General features: G+C 27.6%; 1 protein-coding gene across 3 annotated transcripts in view; it reads left to right on the plus strand.

Moving 5' to 3' along the window:
• LOC136079548 (uncharacterized) overlaps window positions 1-22033 on the plus strand; it is a 135530-nt gene that overhangs the window by 17654 nt on the left and 95843 nt on the right. For all 3 annotated transcript variants that reach the window (XR_010638019.1, XM_065795379.1, XM_065795380.1), the window contains exon 4: window positions 10362-10499. Coding sequence is in view for 2 of the 3 variants with exons in the window: in XM_065795379.1 (XP_065651451.1) it covers window positions 10362-10499 (138 nt within the window). In the remaining variant the exon portion in view is untranslated. The remainder of the gene's footprint in view (window positions 1-10361; window positions 10500-22033) is intronic.

The following is a 22033-nucleotide window of genomic DNA, read 5'->3' on the forward strand; positions in this document are numbered from 1 at the left end:
ATCCAAATTTTAGATTTGATAAGTATAAACTTTATTGTAGCCATGTGTTAATCCTTTATGAGAATCTTGTGAGTCATAGTAGGAACTACGATTAACCACATAAAGTAACAAATTGTTTATTTAGTGTTTTAATTAAAGCTGTAACTGATTTTTCTTTGAATGTTATGAAACATGAAATCGTGGAATGGATACTTTACAAAAGTTTTTTATTCCTGTGGTTTTTTAACAAAAAGAATGTCATAAAATATCAACAAAACACTTAATGGTTAATAACAAACTTTAATTTTATTGTTGCACTATGTATAACAAGACATGTTTTTAATATACCTTTTTTAATTACACGATTGTGCAAGCAAGTAATAATAATATTTTTCTATAGTTTGAACCTTGTTTAAGCATTAAAAGATTTTGTCTCTATACTTAGGTTAAAAAAAAAGTACTAAAAAAGGTTATAAGAGAATAGTCAGAAGAAGTTGCCATGCAAAATGGTAGATAAAGCCTAAACAGTTTAGCTTTTCACATAGAGTCTATAGATAGTAAACAAGTTTTTAAAAAGTTTGTTATACTTATGAATTACTTTTTAAATAAAATTCAAATAAAATAAAAGTATAATTTCAAAAAATATCTTAAACTGTCTTTTGTTAAAGAGCTATTTTCATAGCCAGACATCTTTATAAAAACATTATTTCGCATTGTACAGTTACTACGATATGTTTTTTTACTAAGTATTTATAAAATTTATTTAAAAAAATTTAAACGACAAAATCTTGTATTTAAAAAATTATATCCTGTATATATTATACATTAAAACAACTGAGTATTTTCGAAAAATAATTTTTTTAGTTTGCAAAAATTATATTTTGAGTTTTAATGACCATTCTGTAAAATATACTTAATCCGGTCAGCATATTTTGAAACCCTATACAGGCTCAGAATAGGCAGATTTATGGGCAATCCGATTCGCTAATTTTGAAAGAGAGGCTTTTGAGCGTAATTTAATCAATAAAATCAAAATCAGCGAATCAGATTGCTTTTTGCCTATTCTGAGCCTATATAGGGTTTCAAAATATGCATTGGCCTTAAATACGGCAACCAAAATAAATAAATTGCAATAGCGATCAATAATATATTATATAAACTATATGTCTGAAAAGTTTACCCTTTTTACAAATGGTTGATTAAATTTGTAACAAATATTTTTAACTTTTCTTTGCTTAAATGAAGTAAATGTATTTTAAATTTAAGTACTACTTATGTAAAAGTGTTAGAGGAAATAAGAATACTTATACAATAATAATGTATGATTCCTTAATTTATTTTCGATTAAAAAGGGACTAATATTTTGAATAGAAAAGTAAAACTTTTGCTTTCAAAACAAACAAAAAGTAGTATTTTAACGCTTTTACACTTTTAAAATGTAAATAACTTGAAAAATAATTGTTTTTATTCATAGTTTTTACAAAAATATTGATCACCATAAAATTTTCTATCCAACGATATATAGTTTATGATATTTTAGTTATGTCAAAATTGACCATTTTTTTACCCTAAACTGCCCCAAAAGGGATGTTCCCGTAGCGCGATCAACGGGGCATTTTTTTATGTTCATCTAAAGACTGTATACAAAATTTTTGCTTTATATCATTTTTGTTTGGGTTCGACCCTAATTTTTGCTAATTCTCTCCTGCTATATTGTACGAAAAATTTGAGTAAATTTTTAAATCCTAGAAAATAAGAAACTAAATAATTAAAAGTTTGTAGATTCTAAAAACTGTTAGCATGTAGAACTGGTTCCAAAGAAATTCAGGAATTAGTACTTAAACTTTAAAAAATTTATTAGATTATGTTCCAACTGTGTTTTCTTTTAAAAATACACATGAAAAACAAGTTCAAGCTTCTTTAGAACGATCGAACGATCAAAAAAAAAGGCAGCAAACTCTTTCTAGTAATGAGATTATATTACCGATTCACGAGGTTGGATCATTTAACAAGACAGAAACTAATGAGTTTATTAAAGAGGACTGTTTAAATTGTCCTTCAGAAAACGAGATAACCCAAAGAGCTGTTGAAATAGGTACAAGTACAAAACATTTGTAAATTAAATTTATCTTAATTGATGTCACTAATATATAGTTTGTGTGTTGATTAACTTTTAAAATATTTCTTTTTTAAAAAAAATAAATTTTCGAAGAATTTATTAGTAGTATTATTCGCATATTAGTATAAAGTATTATTAGTATTATAAAGTATTAGCATAAAGTATTATTTGCATATTTTTAATTTTAGGCACAAAAACTGAAGTATTTGTAACAAAAGAAAACAACTAACACGAATTTTGAGAAAAAATATGTTTCAAATACAAAAATTGAAACAAAAGTTACAAAAATGGCAAAGAAAATTAAAGTTTACGAAGGAAAAGATTATTGACTATATTAATATTAAAGAAAAAGCATTAAACTTTTTAACTGGAATTAGCAAACCAGCTTTGTTTGAATGGATTTTGCAAGTTAAATCTTGTGTTAAACTTATGTTAAAACAATATCCTGAGAACACCATTTATTAATTGTATTAATGAAGTTAAGACTTGGCACTGTTCCTGAAAAAGGCTTCCCGCCAAAACCATCTGACCCAAAGAAACCCTCTTTAGGGATGATAATATGTACCTAGAGGATCAAAAAAATATTTAACTCAAAATCACTGATTGGCGTCCGAGAGAGAAAAGTGCATTTTAAATTTATGCCTAAAATTTAAAGGACTATGAATGGAATTTATTAATTTTTATTATTCAAAAATATATTTTCTAACACAAACTCATCAAACAATCACAAATGATTGAAAAGGTGATAAAGTTCTAAAAATAAGATGAGAAAATACTATTTTTCTTTCTTTGACAAGCTTAAAAATTGATCACAATTCTGAATTTAATAATAAGTTTTCATACTTCACATGTGCTTGCTGTTAAGATCAACCAGACAGTTGGTCAAGTGCTCTGAATATTGAGGATGACCAGGAAAACGTTTGAATCTTTGCCAATGGCTTAAACTCATGATGTAATGCCTCTGTCCCTTGTTTACCAAAGATGCCTAGAGAGCATTGTTGATGAAATGTTGAATGTTGTGAAAGACTGTGTGAACTTTCGGTGTTAAAGATGGCCATTGAGAGCAATGTAGGTTTCCTTGAAAGTTTGGATTTTTTCAGAATAGTTTTTGTCAAGTTCATTGCCAAAACATGACTCTACAACAGCATTGAATTTTCGCATTGCGTCAACGTAGCTAAAAACTTGAAATGCAGACTCTCTTTCAGCTAGCTATTGAAGTAAGTCAATCTTTTTCAGGATCTTTCTGCATTCTGGCCCAGCCAACTGACCACCATGGTATGGCTTAATTTGAATGTGTAGTGCAGAAAGCCACTTGTCAACATTAGTCCAAGAGTCTTTGAGTGACTTAGTATCTCCTTATTATAAATAAGGAGAGAACCATCAGGAAGACTGACAATTGGAAGATGAATAGTGTTACTAAATCTTTTTGCTTTTTTGCTATCACCCCCAGTGGCAATAAAAGCTTCAAAGTTTTTCTTGACAAATTAAATGTTCGAGAAGTTCCACAGCTTGCAAGATTCTTTGCATCAATGTCACACCATGTACAAAGGTGTGAACTAGCATGTGACAGAATTCCACAAATAATGTTTGCAAATTACATGTCACAAGACAAGAAAAAACTTATTTGGAGCACTTGGACGAGTTCTAAGATTGTTTTCACATTCTCATAGGTTTCTGGAAGTTCCTCACAAACAGCAAGTAAAAGCTGCCTTTTGACACTGGAATCTTTTGCAGGTTGATAAGTCAGAAGTCTTTTAGTGACATGTTGTTGGGTTTGTTGCAAATCAATAACACCCAAACTGACTTTGAGAAAACCTCCTTCCCCATCTATACCCACTTTCACAAGGTGGTTTTGAGAAATTTTTTTTGAGTAGAGTTTTTTCTAGAAGAGACTTTGCACTATTGCAATGTGCAACTATTTTTGGTTCTGCTGATTTGCTTTCTGATGAAAATAGAACCTCGGTGTGAGTAAATTTAGATGCAAGCTGTCACCCAAAAGGCTGAAAATTAGTTTCAAAATTTTTTTCTACAATGCGGGTCTGTGACACATTATTCAAGGTTGAAACCAGTTTCTGCTCTCCAGAGTTAGAAAGACCAGTGTTCATTTGTACTTTTACTAATTCTTCAGAACCAAGGACATCTTTTTCACATATAGACATTATTTACCTTGAAGGACTGAAAATGAACTGCCTCCTTGTGTTTGTTTGAGACGAATTGTTCCATGTGGAGATGCTTCAGATGAAGAAATGAATGACACTGCAACTGTTTCAGCAGCAAGTCTGTCCTTTGATGTGACTTCAACCAAGTTCTTATGAAGAGTACTCTTTGTACTTATATGGGCAAAACCACGGCCAATGACTGAAAAAGCATTTTCCACATCTTTTCTCTACGGTATTTTGAGCTTTTACAACCTTGTTTGGTCCTGGGTTGTATGAGTTTTCAAGAAAAGTAAGCTTAGTTTTTCCAAATAGTCTTGCAGTTGAGCAAATCTTGCAATCACAGGTTGAAGTTCTCGTCAGTGTTTTTAGACTGATTGAATTAAAGTTGTAAAGTTCTGGCAAAGTGATGAATTGGGTCTTGAAAAATAATCTGTTTCTGAATAATAACCTGTGATCTGCGTTTCATATCGTCAGTCAGTGCTCTAGAAGCCTTTTTGAAACAAAGAAAGCACATTTTCGGTTTTCTTCATGAGTCTTTGCCCTATTAGGCATTTTGTCATGAAAAACTATGTTTTTTGTTTTAAATAAATTCAAATCTAAAAAATACAAATATAAACAAACATATACATGTCTTTTCCCAGAATTTTACGCGACTTTTAGGTTTGTGTTGTGCTCCAAAACTCCAAAGGGTTTGTTTGCTTAACTCCAGAAAAAAAATTTAAAATGATTTTTCGCTTTTTTTGTTGACAGTGAATTTAATTGCATTGTTTTTTATGTATCTAGACTTACTTTGACTTAATACAGAAATTTTTTTTAATACAACTGATTTTATTTTCTTTGAACCTTTTCATTTATAGCATAAACTTTAAATGCGATTTTCTCTCTCTGACGCCAATCATTGATTTTGAGTTTAATTTTTTTTTGATCCTCTAGGTACATATTATCATCCCTCAAGAGGGTTTCTCTGGGTCAGAAGGTTTGGGTGGGAAGCCTTTTTTTGGAACAGTGTTGGACATAAAGATAAAGATTTAGCCTTGAGACTTAACATTAGTGAAGTAGTCATATCAAAAATGTTTTGCTTATGGATAAAACAATTAGGCAATGTATGTGCAATTTAATTGTGTAGCCTGAACGAGCTGCTATATGAGCAAACTTGCCATGTTGTTTTCCAAACTTCAAAAATTGTGTATGTAAAATGGACTGCACTGAATTATTTATAGAAAGACCACATAACTGAACAGCTAGGGCTCAAGCCTACTCTACCTATAAATCACGTAATACCATTAAATATTTAATTGGGATAACACCAGCTGGTGCTGTAAGTTTTTTGTCATCTGGATGGGGTGGTCGAGCATCAAACAAACTGATCACAATTGAGTCAGGTTTTTTAGATTAAGTTTGTTACGGAGATTGTATTTTAGCTGATAGAGAATTTTTAGTGGAAGAAGAATTAGCAACAAGAGGAGCTTAATAATACCAGCATTTACAAAAGTAAAATTCAAATGGCTTTAAAAGAAATCAATTTATCTCGTCAAATTGCTCGTGTGAGAATCAATATAGAAAGAGTTGTTGGGCGTTTAAAAAAATATCAACTATTAACATCAACTATACCTGTAACTGTACTGGTCTACTTGACAGTACAATGATTTCAGTAGCTGGATTTATAAATTTAAATAAAAGTGTAGTACAGAAATAAAAAATGTCTAATAATAAACTTTTGTTTTTCAAACTATATAGTACAAAATATTATTTTAAACAATTTGGACAAATCCAAATTCCTTTTGGAGCACGAGTTACATTTACTCATTAGTAGTGAAACCATTAAATTCACAGCTAGGTTTATTCCATGCAATCATTGATTTAACGCAATGACGTTTAAAAATGCAACAGTTTTTCTGCTTGTTGCTATAATAAATATTATTTTCTCTTGTAACAGTTTCTGGTAAAATGTATGTAAAATAATATTTGTGCAATGCTTGCCTTATCTCATTAATAATTTTTTCATCTCGATAAACTCTAACTAATCGGTAATATCGTTCATTTTCTATTTCCTTTATTTTTTTTTTTTATAAAAGAACAACAAATTCAAACTTATTAATTTTAAAAATCTTTAGAACACTTTAGAAAAAAGTTGTTAGAAAACTTTAATTAAAATTCTTAAATTAAATAATGATTACATTAGCAATATAAAAATAAAAGCATGGGAACAAAAAGTAAAATACACAACATCCAACAATAATTAAATGGTTTCATTTACAAATAATCAAGTAAAAATTTCAATTTCAATTGCAAATTTATAAAGTCCACCTATAAACAAGCAATCTTCATACCAAATATAAAATGTTTCCATATTTTCTATACATTTTTTGAATGCTTTAAGAGCTTTCTAGAATTTTTATATTCATTTTTTAATTTCTTCATTTTGTAAGGGTGTTAAAATAAAAAAGTCACAAAAGTCTACGCTAAAATCCTCATTTGTCCTTGTATTTAAGTATAATACTTATGGCTTGTTTTTTTATCACCACTTTCACTTACATGGAAATCTTTATCCTCTTTCCAACCACCTAAACTTTCATGATATTTGTAGGGACACTTGGTTTCTACTAAACATTTATTGTGGCATATACATTTAATAATTCCATCTGGCGATGCTCCTGAATATGAATAATTAGCTTGGATATAAATACCAGTTGTTCCTAATTAGAAATTGTTTTTTTTAAATTTAATATAAAAATAATGTGCAAAAATTCTCTAAGCAAAGTTTTGTCACGATTAATTGCATCATTGTCAAACAAAGAAGTAATTGGCTCTGGTAAAACATTTGTATTGTTTTTGTCAACGGTTGCAGTGTTATCACTAAAACTACGATCCAATATTGTTGCTACACCACCTAAACTTTTAAAAAAAGCTGCTTCTGGGTCAATTACTCTGAGTTTATGTAAACTATCGTCGTTAAACTTGACAACATTTTCAGAAAATCGGTAATTTTTTTTAGGGTTCTTGATATTTTGTATTGAAAAAGGTAGTTGATTTTTCAATGGTCGCCTAAAATTAATGTTTTGTAGCATTGATGGTTCTGCTTTTCTTCTATACCTGTTCCACACACAAAGTTTGCAAGTAACTGCAACTTTATTTGCTTGAATTCTAACACATGCTTCTAGTTTAAATAGAAGAGCTGCTATATGGCTGCATACAGATCCAAGACTAAAAAAATAATATAAGTTATTTAGAAAATGCTAAAACTGTATTTTTTATGGTATAAATAGTTTTATTGTTAATAATTTTTTATAACCCTGCCATGCATGTGCAATTTTCACTAAGTATCCATCCGTCAACTTTATTAAGGGCAATCCATACATCATAAAGATTAATTTTGCCTTTGACTTGGAAGTTCCTGTTTAAAAATAAAAGTATATATGTATGTCTGTGTTTATCTATGTATCTCCCACTTTCTTGAAACGTTTATTTTCCCTACCTTTGATTTTACAAAACAAAACTGAACATACTTTAACAATATTAAAATAAACACGCCCACAAACGAAAAAACTGTATGCTTCAAGAGACTTAAAAGCCTTCATATTCTCATTTGTGTATTGGCTCGGTGTATTTATGAGATATGTGTATATATCGACCCACTGAATATCAGGCAAAAGTGATTATCTTTCCAAGAGGCTTCCATGAATGTGTATGGATCTGGTAGCGTGCTTCTATCACTTTAAGTAAGCTTTTTATATACTTAAAGTTTTCGGTTTCATCTAATGTTTAAAATAACTTGATTCTTTCCAACTTTCCATATTTTAGATGTATGGAAGATAAAAAAAAAATATCAAATGTTCACTTTTTCTTAATTTGACTAAAAACGCCATGAAAAGTATTAATGCGGTAATGCGCCTTTTATTCTTATATATATAAATACATTTCAAAAGATTGCTTGCAGCCCACAATGAGATTTTTGGTGCTTTGCCGGAAATAAATTGATTGCTTAAACTTATAACCCACTGAAAGCAATTTCTTGAAAAGTGCCATAACTAAATGCCTTAATGAAAGCTATTTTATACAAAAACCTATACACCTTAATGAGTACCGTAGTCTTTTACGATATATATTTTCTTGGATTATCTTCTATTGCTAACTCCTCATAAGAAAACATACATTTTAATTAATTAACAGTCTATTACATGGTTGGCATCTGATAAAGTTCTCTTTTTACCAGGTTCGCCATTTTTTTACTCCTGCTTCCATTCTTTATTCATAAATATTAAATTTGTTTAAACCAGCCTAAATATAATAATGCTTAAAAATTTTCTCCTGAAACGTTTTCCTAACTCTTACATCTTACTATTTTTCAAGTCTTTTGTCAAAGGTTGACAGAAAAAAAAGGGAGAAATAATGGTTAAAGAGATTTAAAAAGTAAGAAATTGATTGACTCAACCACTTTCTTGCTTTTGACTTGCAACAGATTAAATTTCTCAACAGATTAAAACTATAAAAACTGTCTTCTTGATGTATAATGACACAAATATATCCAAAATACCCTTTTAATAATGTAAAACCATAAAGTAAAATTAATTAAATGTCACTTTGGCATGCATTTTCTATTTTAAGAAACTGCATTTTCTCAGCAAAATGAAACTTTTTAGTAAAAATACATTCCCATTTTTGAAAGATGCTAAGACTAATCTAACTTAAATATTGTCTTTAAATATTTATAAATGTATTTATATTTAATCCATTTTAGAAAGGTGAGTCCATCATCATTATTAAATATAAGAAAGATCTCAGATATCAGAATGTCTTTTCTAAAAGACCAATTTTTTGTAATTATTTTATTTCTGAATATTTTCATCTAAGCTCATAAATAGGTTACCTATAGCGAAAGCTAAAAGAAACTCCCTGGGAGCTCTGTCCACTGGATCAAATATTTTTTTAAATAAAAAAAATGCATGCTAATTTGAAAATCCAAATAATTTTTTAAAATTAGTTTTGAAGATGTTAATGCCAAGGAAACTTTGTAAAATTAAATAAATTTGCTCTTGACATATCAAAAGGTTTCAGTAAAGTTTGGCATGCTGGTCCTCTCCACAAACTTGCTTCATATGGTGTATCTGGGAAAGTTTTTGAGATTATTAAATTTTTTTCTAACCGCAGTATTAAAATAATCCTCAAAGGCTAACAATCTTATTCATTTCTAATAACTTCAATGGTGCATCAAGGATCTATCCTTGGTCCTGTGTATCTAACTTAATAATCTTCCTTAATCTTTTCTATCTGTATAAATAGTTTTCTCTTTTATCTTAAGTAACAGATTATTGCTATTTTGCTGACAATGCAACTTTATGCTCGTATTTGCTGATGACTCAACTTTATACTCCTGTCTAGACCAAAAGTCTTATCTTTTTAGTTGCTTAAAACATATCTTGAGTCTGATCTCTATTCTGTAACAGCTTGGGTGACAAGCTGCGTTCCTTTTGAAATACTGTTGTTATTGTTGGGCATGTTACTCCTACTCCTCCAAACAAAGTCCAAAAATGCATTCTAAATGTAGTTGGAACTGTTCTATCTTCCAAGCTTGAGCCCTCTTTTTCAAAGGTTGCTTCTCTTTTTACTTTCCACAAATACTATCATAGTCACTGCTAAACTAAAATATATCTCTAGCTCTATCTCATTCTTGCTTGACTACTCGTCAGCAAAGATTCATTTCACAGTGTCTGCCCTTTCATTCTCTAAAAACATTTAATCGTTTCGTTTTTTCCCCCGCACTTCAATGCTCAATGAACTCCCTCCAATCATCATGTTTTCTTGAGTCATAAAACTTTCAACTTTTCAAGCTTTCTGTCAAAATTTTCTTGCTCTTTAACATTATTCTTTGCTTTCTTCCAAACTTAATAGTAGCTTATATATATGCATATATATATATGTATATATATATATTTATATATATATATATATATATATATATATATATATATATATATATATATATATATATATATATATATATATATAAATATACATATAAATGTATACATATATATATATATATATATATATATATATATATATATATATATATATATATATATATATATATCTTTGCTTTTTAGCAGCAGGAATTGCAAAAAGTTGCCAAGAACATTATGATAATGGGTTTACTCAAACTGGAATATTTAAAATTATTCCGAATGGCTTACCAATTGAGACTATGTGTGAAATGGATAAAGTTGAGCGTAAAAATCCTAAATGTGAGTTTTTTTGGTAGTAAAATAAAGCTTTTAAAAACTCTAATATAAAAATAATATTATAATCTATAAAAAAGAAGAATATCAGAAACTATAGATCAAAGTAAGTAATTTAATATAGATAGGCATTTGAACAGTGTACCTTATTAAATATACCAATATTCTTCTAATTGTCTAATTGTTAAACCAGAAGATTAATGCTGCATTTAAAAAGGTTTTGTTAAAATATAAATGAAAGTTACTTTTAAAAATAGATTTTTTTTTGTCATAACTGTTTTTATTTAAATTTTTTTTATTTACATAAAGTTTTATCTAGGCCATAATATTTGATCAAAAGCTGTCATTTGATATGATCTGGTTTAACTTAAGATTTCTAAATTTCAATACCAGTGTATTGAAAATTACTGCCTGAACTAAATAATGCTATCATTCAAAAAATAGTTAAAGTACATGATCTGTTAAAACCAAGTTTATGCTTATAGCGATTCCCTTTAAACCCTTTGGAGGTCTAAATATATGCATGGCGAAGCAACTATGGAAAATTTAAATTTTTTTTAAACTTTTCGAAAACATTTATTTAATTTTTAATATGATCATAAAACACTCTTAAAATAAACTTTACTATATTATTTTTACACCAATTCTCACATATTGTAAGTATTTGTAAATTACTATAACTTTGAATACATAAAAAAAATTTAAATGGAACTTATTTATCCCATTTTTTATTTTTAAATTTGAGTAAATAAATACTAATGATCAATGGTAATTTTTAACTTAATATGATGTATGAACAAAAGGAAAGTTAATCAGCGTATTACCTAGGGTTGGTGTTTACCTAATATTTGTGTTTACTTAATGTTGGTGTTTACATAATGGTAGTGTTTACCTAATGTTGGTGTTGTACAGTAGAAATATATTTATTTAAGTACTTCTCTATTTTTGGTATATGCATCAAAATTTTATGTTAAATAAAAATCTTATTTGTAACTTGCCAAATAAAGGTGCTTTTCATTGAAAATATAATATCTCCTTTGGACAAAGTTTAAAAGTTCTAATATTATTCCAAGTTATTCAACTATATATGCCTACATTCATACATCCAAAGGGTTTTATTGGTGATTACCATAAGCATTAACCCTGAAATTTATCGACCATAAATCTCATTTTATCTTTCAAAATACTTTATATTGTTTGTTAAATAATTTATAATTAATACAAAATACTTTATATTGTTTGTTAAATAATTTATAATTAATTTCCCTTTCTATTTAATATGTTTTGCAATGTGTTGCAGTTATTTTATAGTATATATAACCTTATTCAGTGGTTTACCCTCCAGTTTTATCACGGTTGTCCTGCGGGCGACTGAAGTTTTTTTTTCTCATTTGATTCATCTTTCATCTGCAATGATAATCAGTAGTCCAGTATAATAGTTTTGTTTTGGTTTTTTTTCGCAGGTAAAATTATTTATAAAAAAAAATTAACATCTGACTACTAAAAACTGTCCAATAGAAAAAACGATTTAATTTAAAGTAAGTTAATTAGTAAAAAAAAGTGAGAAGTTATAAACTGTTAAAAAATATTGTTAAGTAACTTTTGTTACAAAGATATTGGAAAAGAGATAACTACAAAAATAACTTTTAAAGTTTTTCATTTTTGTTGTATTTATTATCTGTTTTGTGTCCTTTCTTTTTCAAGCTGTCTGGTTTTCCTGCCGGGCTACTGACATGCATTATTTTTTTTTAAATTTCAACAGATGACCATGAGGGCATACCCCTGTTATTATGTGATGATTTTTAACTTAAAGAATAGTCATAGCAGAACAAAAATAGCACGTGTGTATTTTAACTGAAAATTTGCAAGAAAGCAAAACAATATAAAGTGTAACAACAGTTATCTAGAACTTTTCTAGTTATATTATTTGCCAATGTTATTTATTAAAGAATGTTTAGCACTTTACTTTCTCATTGTTTTGCACAAAAGGGTTTAGTCACAAAGATTACAAAATTGAAATAAGTAGTGATCTAGTATCCTGTGGTGTAAGTTTATTATTTCATGCTAAAAAGTGATCCATCTGATGCATTGTATGCAAAGAAACCAATTGTAGTGAGCAGAATGCGACTCATACTAAAAAGAGATAAGTCACTGACTGTTTCTGACATAACTCTCAGCTGCAAATTTCTTCACTATCAGCAACAGATAAACAGTAATCAGCTGTACTGACAAGGTCAATACGCCTGTTTTGTTTATTTTTTGTGCTTATTTTCATCATAACCTTTATATATAACAACAAATTAAGATGTTTTTATCTTTACTAAATTTAATTTTAATTTTAAAAATTTTTATATAAATTTATATTTGAATAACAAAGTAGAAATATCATATATAAGTTGTCATTAAAAACCACTTAACATATTTATAACTATTATTAAAAGCTTCGAAAATCTTTAACTATGCAACTTTCATTAAGTCCTCGCGCTTTCCACAATAGAGTTAAATTATTAAGTTATTGCTTTAGTTTGTGTTCTTTGGTTTATAAGTTTTAGTAATTTTCTTAGTCAAGATTTTTCATGGAAACAAAGCAGTGGAAAAACTGATTTAGTTAAAATAAGTTTGAAATGCTGACCTGAGCTCTTGGAAAAAAAAACTTTGCAAATATTGCTCATTTAAGTGGCGAGGAATTATTAGGCAAAACAAGGCACAAAAGATAGTAATAAAAATATAGATGGAAATACAAAGTGTGAAAGATATAAAAGGCATTCAATTGGAATCAACTAAATGTAATAATAATTTATTTTTCTTAAATTTCCTGAATATAGGTCTGCGGCATATAAATTCAAATGTCTATCTTAAAGGTTTGAGGATGATGTCTGAGGCGGAGATTTGAGGTCTGAGGCGCATAGCCTCAGACCATTAGTTTTTACTGCTGCATCTATTAGTTTTATTCCATAAATTGTATTTGCAATCAAAATGTCGCAACTTGGTTATAGTCCAGTAATTTGTTTGTGAAGTAGGTTGCACCTTTTCGGTGTTTCTGAAGTATTCATAAAAGAAACTAACTTTAAAAGTTGGTTGGAATTCTCTAACTTGAAATATTGATTAGAATTTTGACTTGAAAGATTGATTTTCTTGTTTACTAGTTTTACTTGTTATTAACAAAGATGCTTTCAAAAATAAGAAGTATATTTCAATGTCATCAGGCTTTAAAATCGTTGACGTAAGAAATTTGAAAGATCTCTAGGGGCTAATTATAACTCCAAAATGAGTCAAACAAAAGCAAGCATACAAAACTAGTTAGATAGGGAGATAAATTATTTGAGTGTGACAAATTAGTTATCAATCAACATAATAATAAGAGTCTGTCAGAAAAGGAAAAGAGTGCAAATGTGGAACCAACTGCAATTGAGAATGAGCATGAAAATAATCAAGTTAATGTTAATACCATAAACACATTTAAAATTTTATTAAGTGATTTATGGAAATATTGATTTGAGAAACAATTCCGTTTTTATCTATGAATAGGAAAAACTTTTAAGTAACGGAGAGAAAAATTTACCCAATTTATTTAAAATTTAAGTATGCTCTTCTTTACATTTATATCTATTCTATGTTTTTATCTATATCACGTTTACATCAGTATACGCTTCTTCATGTTTATATCTATTTCATGTAGGGTTTTAATTTAGAAAATCTATATGGAATTGATATAAACTTGTAAAAGAATATTCTCAACATGGGGAGGGAATTTGTAGTTTTAATTGAAGAAGGGTTTAATTTAACATTAACATTTGCACATTTTTCTTGAACAGGCAGAAGAATTCTTTGATTTTTGTTGGATTATGTACCATATATACATTAGTACTGTAAATATTTTTGTTTCTTTTTAAATTTGTTTGAATTATTTGAAATAATTATTTTTAATAAATTAACTTTTTTTTGTAACAGACATTTAAAATGCTTAAATTGTCTTAGACTTCCTAAATTTTACTCTTTACTCCATTCATGAACCTTAGCATTTTTTTTACAATTTTACAAATGCTTTTTTCAATTTTATAATTAAAGTTTTGTTCAAGTAATCTGCATCTAAAATGCTTTATCTGGTTAAGACCCCCTTTTACTTTGCCATTTAATCCCATTTATGACTCTTAGCACTTAGTTTGGATGTTTAAAAGCTCTTTTATTGATAGAAGGTAAATAATCTTGAATTAAAAAGGTTTCATTTAAGTGAGGCGCAACTTAAAAACTAGCGGTTTCTTTGGCACAGAATACTTTATAAATGCTATTTTTTTTTAAATTTGAATTTGTATTTTAATTTTGTTTTAAGTTGTGTTATTCAAAATTTGAATATTCAAATATTTCAGATCTTGAAACTTTATCAAATAAGATGTACAACAATACAAGATATGCTTGCATAAAGATAATGCAAAATAATGCATTCATTAAGATAAATTCTTTTTTTTTTTTTAACTTTTTATTAATATAAATAATTTATCTGTTCTTTTGTATGCATTAAACAATTGATACAAATTTATAATGAAAATAATTCATGCACTAGCATGTAACTAGTGTAGTAACTAAGTTCTCGCTTCATAAGCTAGAGGTTCCGATTTTTATCACATGGTCCAATCCCATGGTAGTACTACGCTAAAATTTATTCTCCGTGCAGCAGCCTTGTTTGTCAAGGTTTGTGTTTCAGAATTGAGAGAGTAATAACCAAAATTTAGTAGCCTTCTTGTCTGTAGTGGCCTTCTCGGCCTCAGGGAGGTATATTTACATAAAAAAAACGTTAAAAAAAAGTTTTAATTGAAAAAAGGCATATTATAAATATATTAATTATTTATGCGACACAATGATCGCAAAAAGTGACCAACGGAACCGTCCAGTTACGTAGACCTAAAAGATGTGGATATAGAAATAGTTTATAGATGATGTCATTGGGTAAGAATCATGAATATATGTAAAGACTGTTTTGTTGGAGGAGTAAAACTTTAGGTCTACAGGGAAAAGGTGAACAATAACTCAAGCTATAGCAATATAAAAATTAAAAATTCAAGTACACGTGTTCTACAAGGTTCGAACTCTGAATCTGCAGGTTATGATGCGGTGCACTTACCACCATGCTATAGTATCGATATGAAATCATAAAAAAATGTTTATAGATGTCGTATAATCGTATAATTAATGTACTAAACAGTTAAAAATAGGAAACTGACAACTCCCTGTGTACAAGCAAAATATTCAAATATCGTGAATAAAACAAATGTATAATAAAAAGCTACCAAAGGGTAAAAATATATGGTTACAAGAGGTAAAAAGATGTTGGTTCCATTATAACCAATCCAAATTAAGTAGTAGATAATGATGATCCCCCTCCTCAGGAATGCACTGTGATCACCAATGACGTTTCAGAGACCCCTAGATCTGCACTAACGCCACTCGTCAGGGGCGTTTCCTTGCAACAGATCTCACCGCCTGCACTCATAAATAATAAGACAAAAACATACCTTTACCTTTATTACCTTTTTGTCTGAAGTGGCCTTCTCGGCCTAAGAGAGGTGAATTTACATTAAAAAAAGACTTTAAAAATAGTTTTTAATTAATAAAAGGCACATTATAAATATATTATAGATAATACAGTTTTAATTTTTTCTCAAATTTTTTTTTTATATTGAGAAAATGGTTACTTGGTTACAACAAAGTATGTACATTTATATAGAACACAATAGAATAGATTAGAAAAGATGCTGTGCACACTTGAGGTGTGTTAGTTCTTAATTATGTAGAATTGAGACTATGACAGCCGATTACAAAAGTTAGTGTTCAGAAATCAAAGTATTTATCAATGGTGTTTTTAAAAAGGTTTAAGTTCTTTATCCATTATCCATTGGGGAAGAGAATTCCAATTATCTTTAACTTTGTTTGTGAAGAAATGGTAAATTGTCTGCGTATTCTACAATTGTTACTTCTACTTGATCGTTCCAACTCAAAATTTAATAGAGGGTGGTGAAAATTAATAGTATCTTTCCCTTTTTAGATCTTGTTCATTTGAATTCATTTGAGATCACCTCTTCTTCTTCTATTAAGCAAATTTGGCAATTTAAGGATGTTTAATCTTTCTTCATACGATTTCTGACTTAGAGATTTGATTCTATTAGCCTGTGTTGCACAAATTTAAGATTGTCAATGTCCTTTTTCCAAAATGGAATTCAAACTGTTGCTCTATATTCCAAATAAGGACGTACTAACGCTTTGTATGGTAACTTAAATGAAAATTCATCTATATACTCAAAAGAGTTTTTGATCATGCCTAATTTTCTGTTTGCTTTGCCTATAGCTGAATTAATATGATGTTTCCACTATAGATTTGAAGTAAAAATCCCAAGATTTTTTTCTATTGCTGTTTCTGTTAAAACAGAGTTGTTCAGTTTATATTCATATTATATTCATTAAATTTAATTAACCATCTTAAGACCATTTTACTAACATGTTAACGTCCTCTTGCAATAATTTATTATCCCTTTGTATTATCAATTTGTTTTCCCTTTTTCCATAAAATTTTTTCTTACTTTACTCAAACATATTTCACCCGAACAGTGTATTTAGGGTAAAATGATACTGAAAGAAATATATTGCAATGCGAACATAGTAAAATGTTTCTTGCAACTGCAAAACAATGAAAAATAGACAGAATAAACTTAATAAATATTTGTCAGGTCAGTTGACCTGACAAATACTACTTCTACTACTGGGTTGTCAGTAATGCCAAACTAAATTGTTGATTAAATGATCTGAAAGTAGTTTGTTGTTACCAACAAATCATTTTGTATCAACAAACTATTGCAACCAAAAACAACAAACAGTAACAATAACAAGAAACAGTATTGCATGTTAGTAAGAGAATAACTAAAATTTACAATGAAATAAAAATTGTCCATTTTTAAATAATGAAGTTTAGTTAATGAATTCATATAAATATAAAAATTTAAACATAGTTAAAATTAATTGAAAATAAAAATATATGAGATTTTGTTCTCATATTGCAATTTTAAAATCTTCCATTTTAAACATATATATATATATATATATATATATATATATATATATATATATATATATATATATATATATATATATATATATATATATATATATATATATATATATATATATATATTTCTGTTTCCCCTTTAACTATGTTACATTTATTGTTTGTATTTATACAATATATAAAATATATACAAATGAATATATCAATAAAAATAAGGAATAAAGAATACAGAAACACAAAGAAGACCGTGATGTTTTGTTGCAGAGAACCGTTTGGATTTAAACTTTTAATATTGAATTTTTTAAAATTTTTTTGGATTTTTTTTGGGTGTTTATGGTGATGTAAGTGCTTGTAGTAATCTAATGGTTGATTTAGGTTTATTTGTTTTTTTGTTTAGTTATAAGAAGTTTATTTTTTTGATTATAGATCCATGTTTATAGTTTTTTAGATAAATAATTTGTTTTCTTTACTTTTTATTCAGTTAGTCCGTATTACGGAATTTTCATTTTTCAGTCATAATATCTTCTTTTTTTTTTTCTTTGTTGGCACACTTTTTCTGCTGTCATATTATACACTTATGTATGCAGTCGTTCTATTTTGTGGGTAAACATTTTTATTATTGCAAATTGAATCTCATATAAATAAAAGTATTTTTCTGATTGAACTAATTTGGTTTGTAGTAAAAGTTCTTTCTGTCCTTAATTTCGTTTTTTGACTTAGTAATATGTACAGGTCACATATACATGCATACAAAGATACATACTCATGCATACAACGATACAGGTACACATACACATATACATACGTACACGCGTTCAAATAGACTTATTGGTACGTGCATATAAGCGTATACAATACAATATACATTTGTACACGTAATTTTTTTTACAATACAATATACATTGTACGCGTAATTTGTAAACATTTTACAATATAAATTGTACACGTAATGTTAAAAAAATTGTATTATAATAATAAATATTAGGCATGATGTATGCTTTCACGAGGAAGTAAAAACATCTACAACGAAAAAAATATAGAACATTCATTCTGAATGATTCATGATATATATATAAAAACTCAAGGTGTGGGTAGAAAAACTATTTATTTTTTATTAATTGAAAATATAAAAGTATATTATCAATACATGAAATGATTTTCTTAAGTTTTCTTTTAAATGAGTTAAAATTCCATTCATGAGAAAAGTCAAAATATTTCAAAACAATTTTATTTGAAAGATATTCCTTATGATATCTTGATATGATAATCAAAATGAAACACAAGATTTACCAAATCTTGTGTCTCATTTCGATCATCATATAAATATCATTTTATAGATGGTACTTGTTCTTTTCTTTTAGTGACTACAGGTTATGAAAGAAATAAGGGGAATCGTTGGTTTTACATTTATTTATAAAACATAAAACATTATAAACGTTAAGCAGATATATATTTAAAACATTCATTTCAAGTAAGAGAGGCCTGACATGCTTAAAACGATCTTTAAAGTTATAAGACGTGCAATGTGTTTCATTTGACGATGAAGAGGTTCCAGTATACTTTAATTAACACTACCTCAAGCAATATTCGCGTAGTTAATATAGAAATGAATAAAATAACTGAATAAAAGTATTTTTATTTAAGGAACTTTTTGATTTGTAAAATATTCCTGTAGTTCTAGCAATTTTGTTATTTACATGAAATTTCATTAAAGATTTTCATCAATATAAATGCCTAGAAATATCTGTTGGGTAGAAGAACATCCATTTAGTTTTTTCTATATTAATCTATAGTTTGTTTTATTTAAAACAGTAAAAATTTTAAGAAGCCTAATGTTCATATTGCTAAATAATGTTGTAAGGTCATTGCTTGTTAAAAAAAGATTTGTGTCACTGGCAAACATTATTGTCATTAGGTTCGAGGCTTTGTAGAGATTATTGGTATATATTAGACAAATTAAAGGGTCTAGTTTTGAGCTTTGTGGCACTCCACAAATTATGTCTAATAGGTTTGATAATAATGATGAGTCTATTTGAATAAACTGTTTCTGATTAGTTAAATAGTTCTTTAGTAATAACAAAGTATTTCCAGCAATTCCATAATGTTCTAGTTTGTTATAAAGAATTTCATGATCTATTGTATTTCGAAAGCTTTCGATAGATCTATAAAAGTACCTATTGTATTTTGCGATGTTTCATATGAATCAGCAATACTTCTTGTTAGTTGAAGTATAGCATGTTCAGCAGAATTATTTTTTTTAAATCCGTATTGGTTATTATATAATATTTTGTTTTCTGATAAGTGATTATAAACGTTATTATACAACATTCTTTCTAGAAACTTTGAAAAATTGGGAGACCTGAAATTGGGCTATAATTACTGAGGTTAGTAAGTTCCCCTCCTTTTAAAATTGGGGTAACTCTAGCTATTTTGAGTTGGTCAGGAAATACTGTATGGTTGATTGAGCATAAAAAGACCCTAAAGAAAATATTTTAAATTATGTCATACAAATCAATAACAATATTTCCGTTTACATCATCTGGACCTATTTCTTTATTAGCATTTTGAAAGCAATCTCAAATTTATCAAAAGATACTTTAAATTCATTGAGAGAAGATATTTCAAGGTAAATCAAACCTTTATTTGAGTTGATTGAACTACTCATTATAGGGATGTTTTTGGGTAAATTTGGTCAAACTGATAAAAAGAACTTTTTTTCAGTTAGACCAAAGTTTTTTTCGTTTTCTATTATGTTAGGGTTATACACAAGCTCAGTATCTATTTTAATTGACTTTGGCAACAAGCATGCTTTTATTTTATTGTTAAAAGTGATTTTATTAACAAGTCGCCATTTTCGCTTAAAGTTGTTTTTGTATTTATCAACCGATTGTAATATTTTCTTTTAAAATTTTTTCTTTGGTTTCAAATAGTTTAGTAAAAGTTTTGTAGAGTGTTTTGCTTTCAATTGTTTTTGCTTTAAGCTATTTAATATATAGTTTTTATTTTATTTTTGAGAATTTTCTAAGACTCTTTGTTACTCATGGTGATTTTAAACTTTTGTTTGTTTTATAAATTCCACATTTTGGGAAGTTTTCATCATAAACTTCATAAAAAACTTCAAAAAATGCATTATATATTATATATTTTTCTGACAAATTACTGATTGGGTTCCAGTTAATTGGATAATTGTTCCTAAAATGGAAAAACTTTTTATCCTTAATAAAGCGATAGATAACAACCTGTTTTTCATGTAATATTAAATCTGCATTAACATTTATAGAGATAAAAATAGGAAAATAATCTGATCTATCACTTTTAATAATTCCTGATTTTAGTAATTTATTAGATGTATTAGTTGCTCTGATATATATATATATATATATATATATATATATATATATATATATATATATATATGTATATATATATATATATATATATATACATATATATATGAATTAACTGCCGATCTTAAAGTGTTTGAGGTTGGCCGAAAACTGCCGACCCCGTCTCTATATTTTATCGTAACTCATTTGTATCAAATTCTTTTTGCTGACCTGATGCCGACCTCTAACAGCATTCCGAGGGCTACATACATACATACATACATAAATACATACATACATACATACATACATACATACATACATATATACATACATTCATACATACATATATACATACATATATATATATATATATATATATATATATATATATATATATATATATATTTATATACATGTATATATATATACATGTATGTATGTATGGATAAATGCATGTATGTACTTATCTATGTTTGTATGTATGTATGTATGTATGTATGTATGTATGTATGTATGTATGTATGTATGTATGTATGTATGTATGTATGTATGTATGTATGTATGTATGTATGTATGTATGTATGTATTTATGTATGTATGTATGTATGTATGTATGTATGTATGTATGTATGTATGTATGTATGTATGTATGTATGTATGTATGTATGTATGTATGTATGTATGTATGTATGTATGTATGTATGTATGTATGTATGTATGTATGTATGTATGTATGTATGTATGTATGTATGTATGTATGTATGTATGTATGTATGTATGTATGTATGTATGTATGTATGTATGTATGTATGTATGTATTTATGTATGTATGTATGTATGTATGTATGTATGTATGTATGTATGTATGTATGTATGTATGTATGTATGTATGTATGTATGTATGTATGTATGTATGTATGTATGTATGTATGTATGTATGTATGTATGTATGTATGTATGTATGTATGTATGTATGTATGTATGTATGTATGTATGTATGTATGTATGTATGTATGTATGTATGTATGTATGTATGTATGTATGTATGTATGTATGTATGTATGTATGTATGTATGTATGTATGTATGTATGTATGTATGTATTTATGTATGTATGTATGTATGTATGTATGTATGTATGTATGTATGTATGTATGT

Source organism: Hydra vulgaris, chromosome 04 (assembly GCF_038396675.1).
Source record: "Hydra vulgaris chromosome 04, alternate assembly HydraT2T_AEP".
NCBI classification, from domain to species: Eukaryota; Metazoa; Cnidaria; class Hydrozoa; order Anthoathecata; family Hydridae; genus Hydra; species Hydra vulgaris.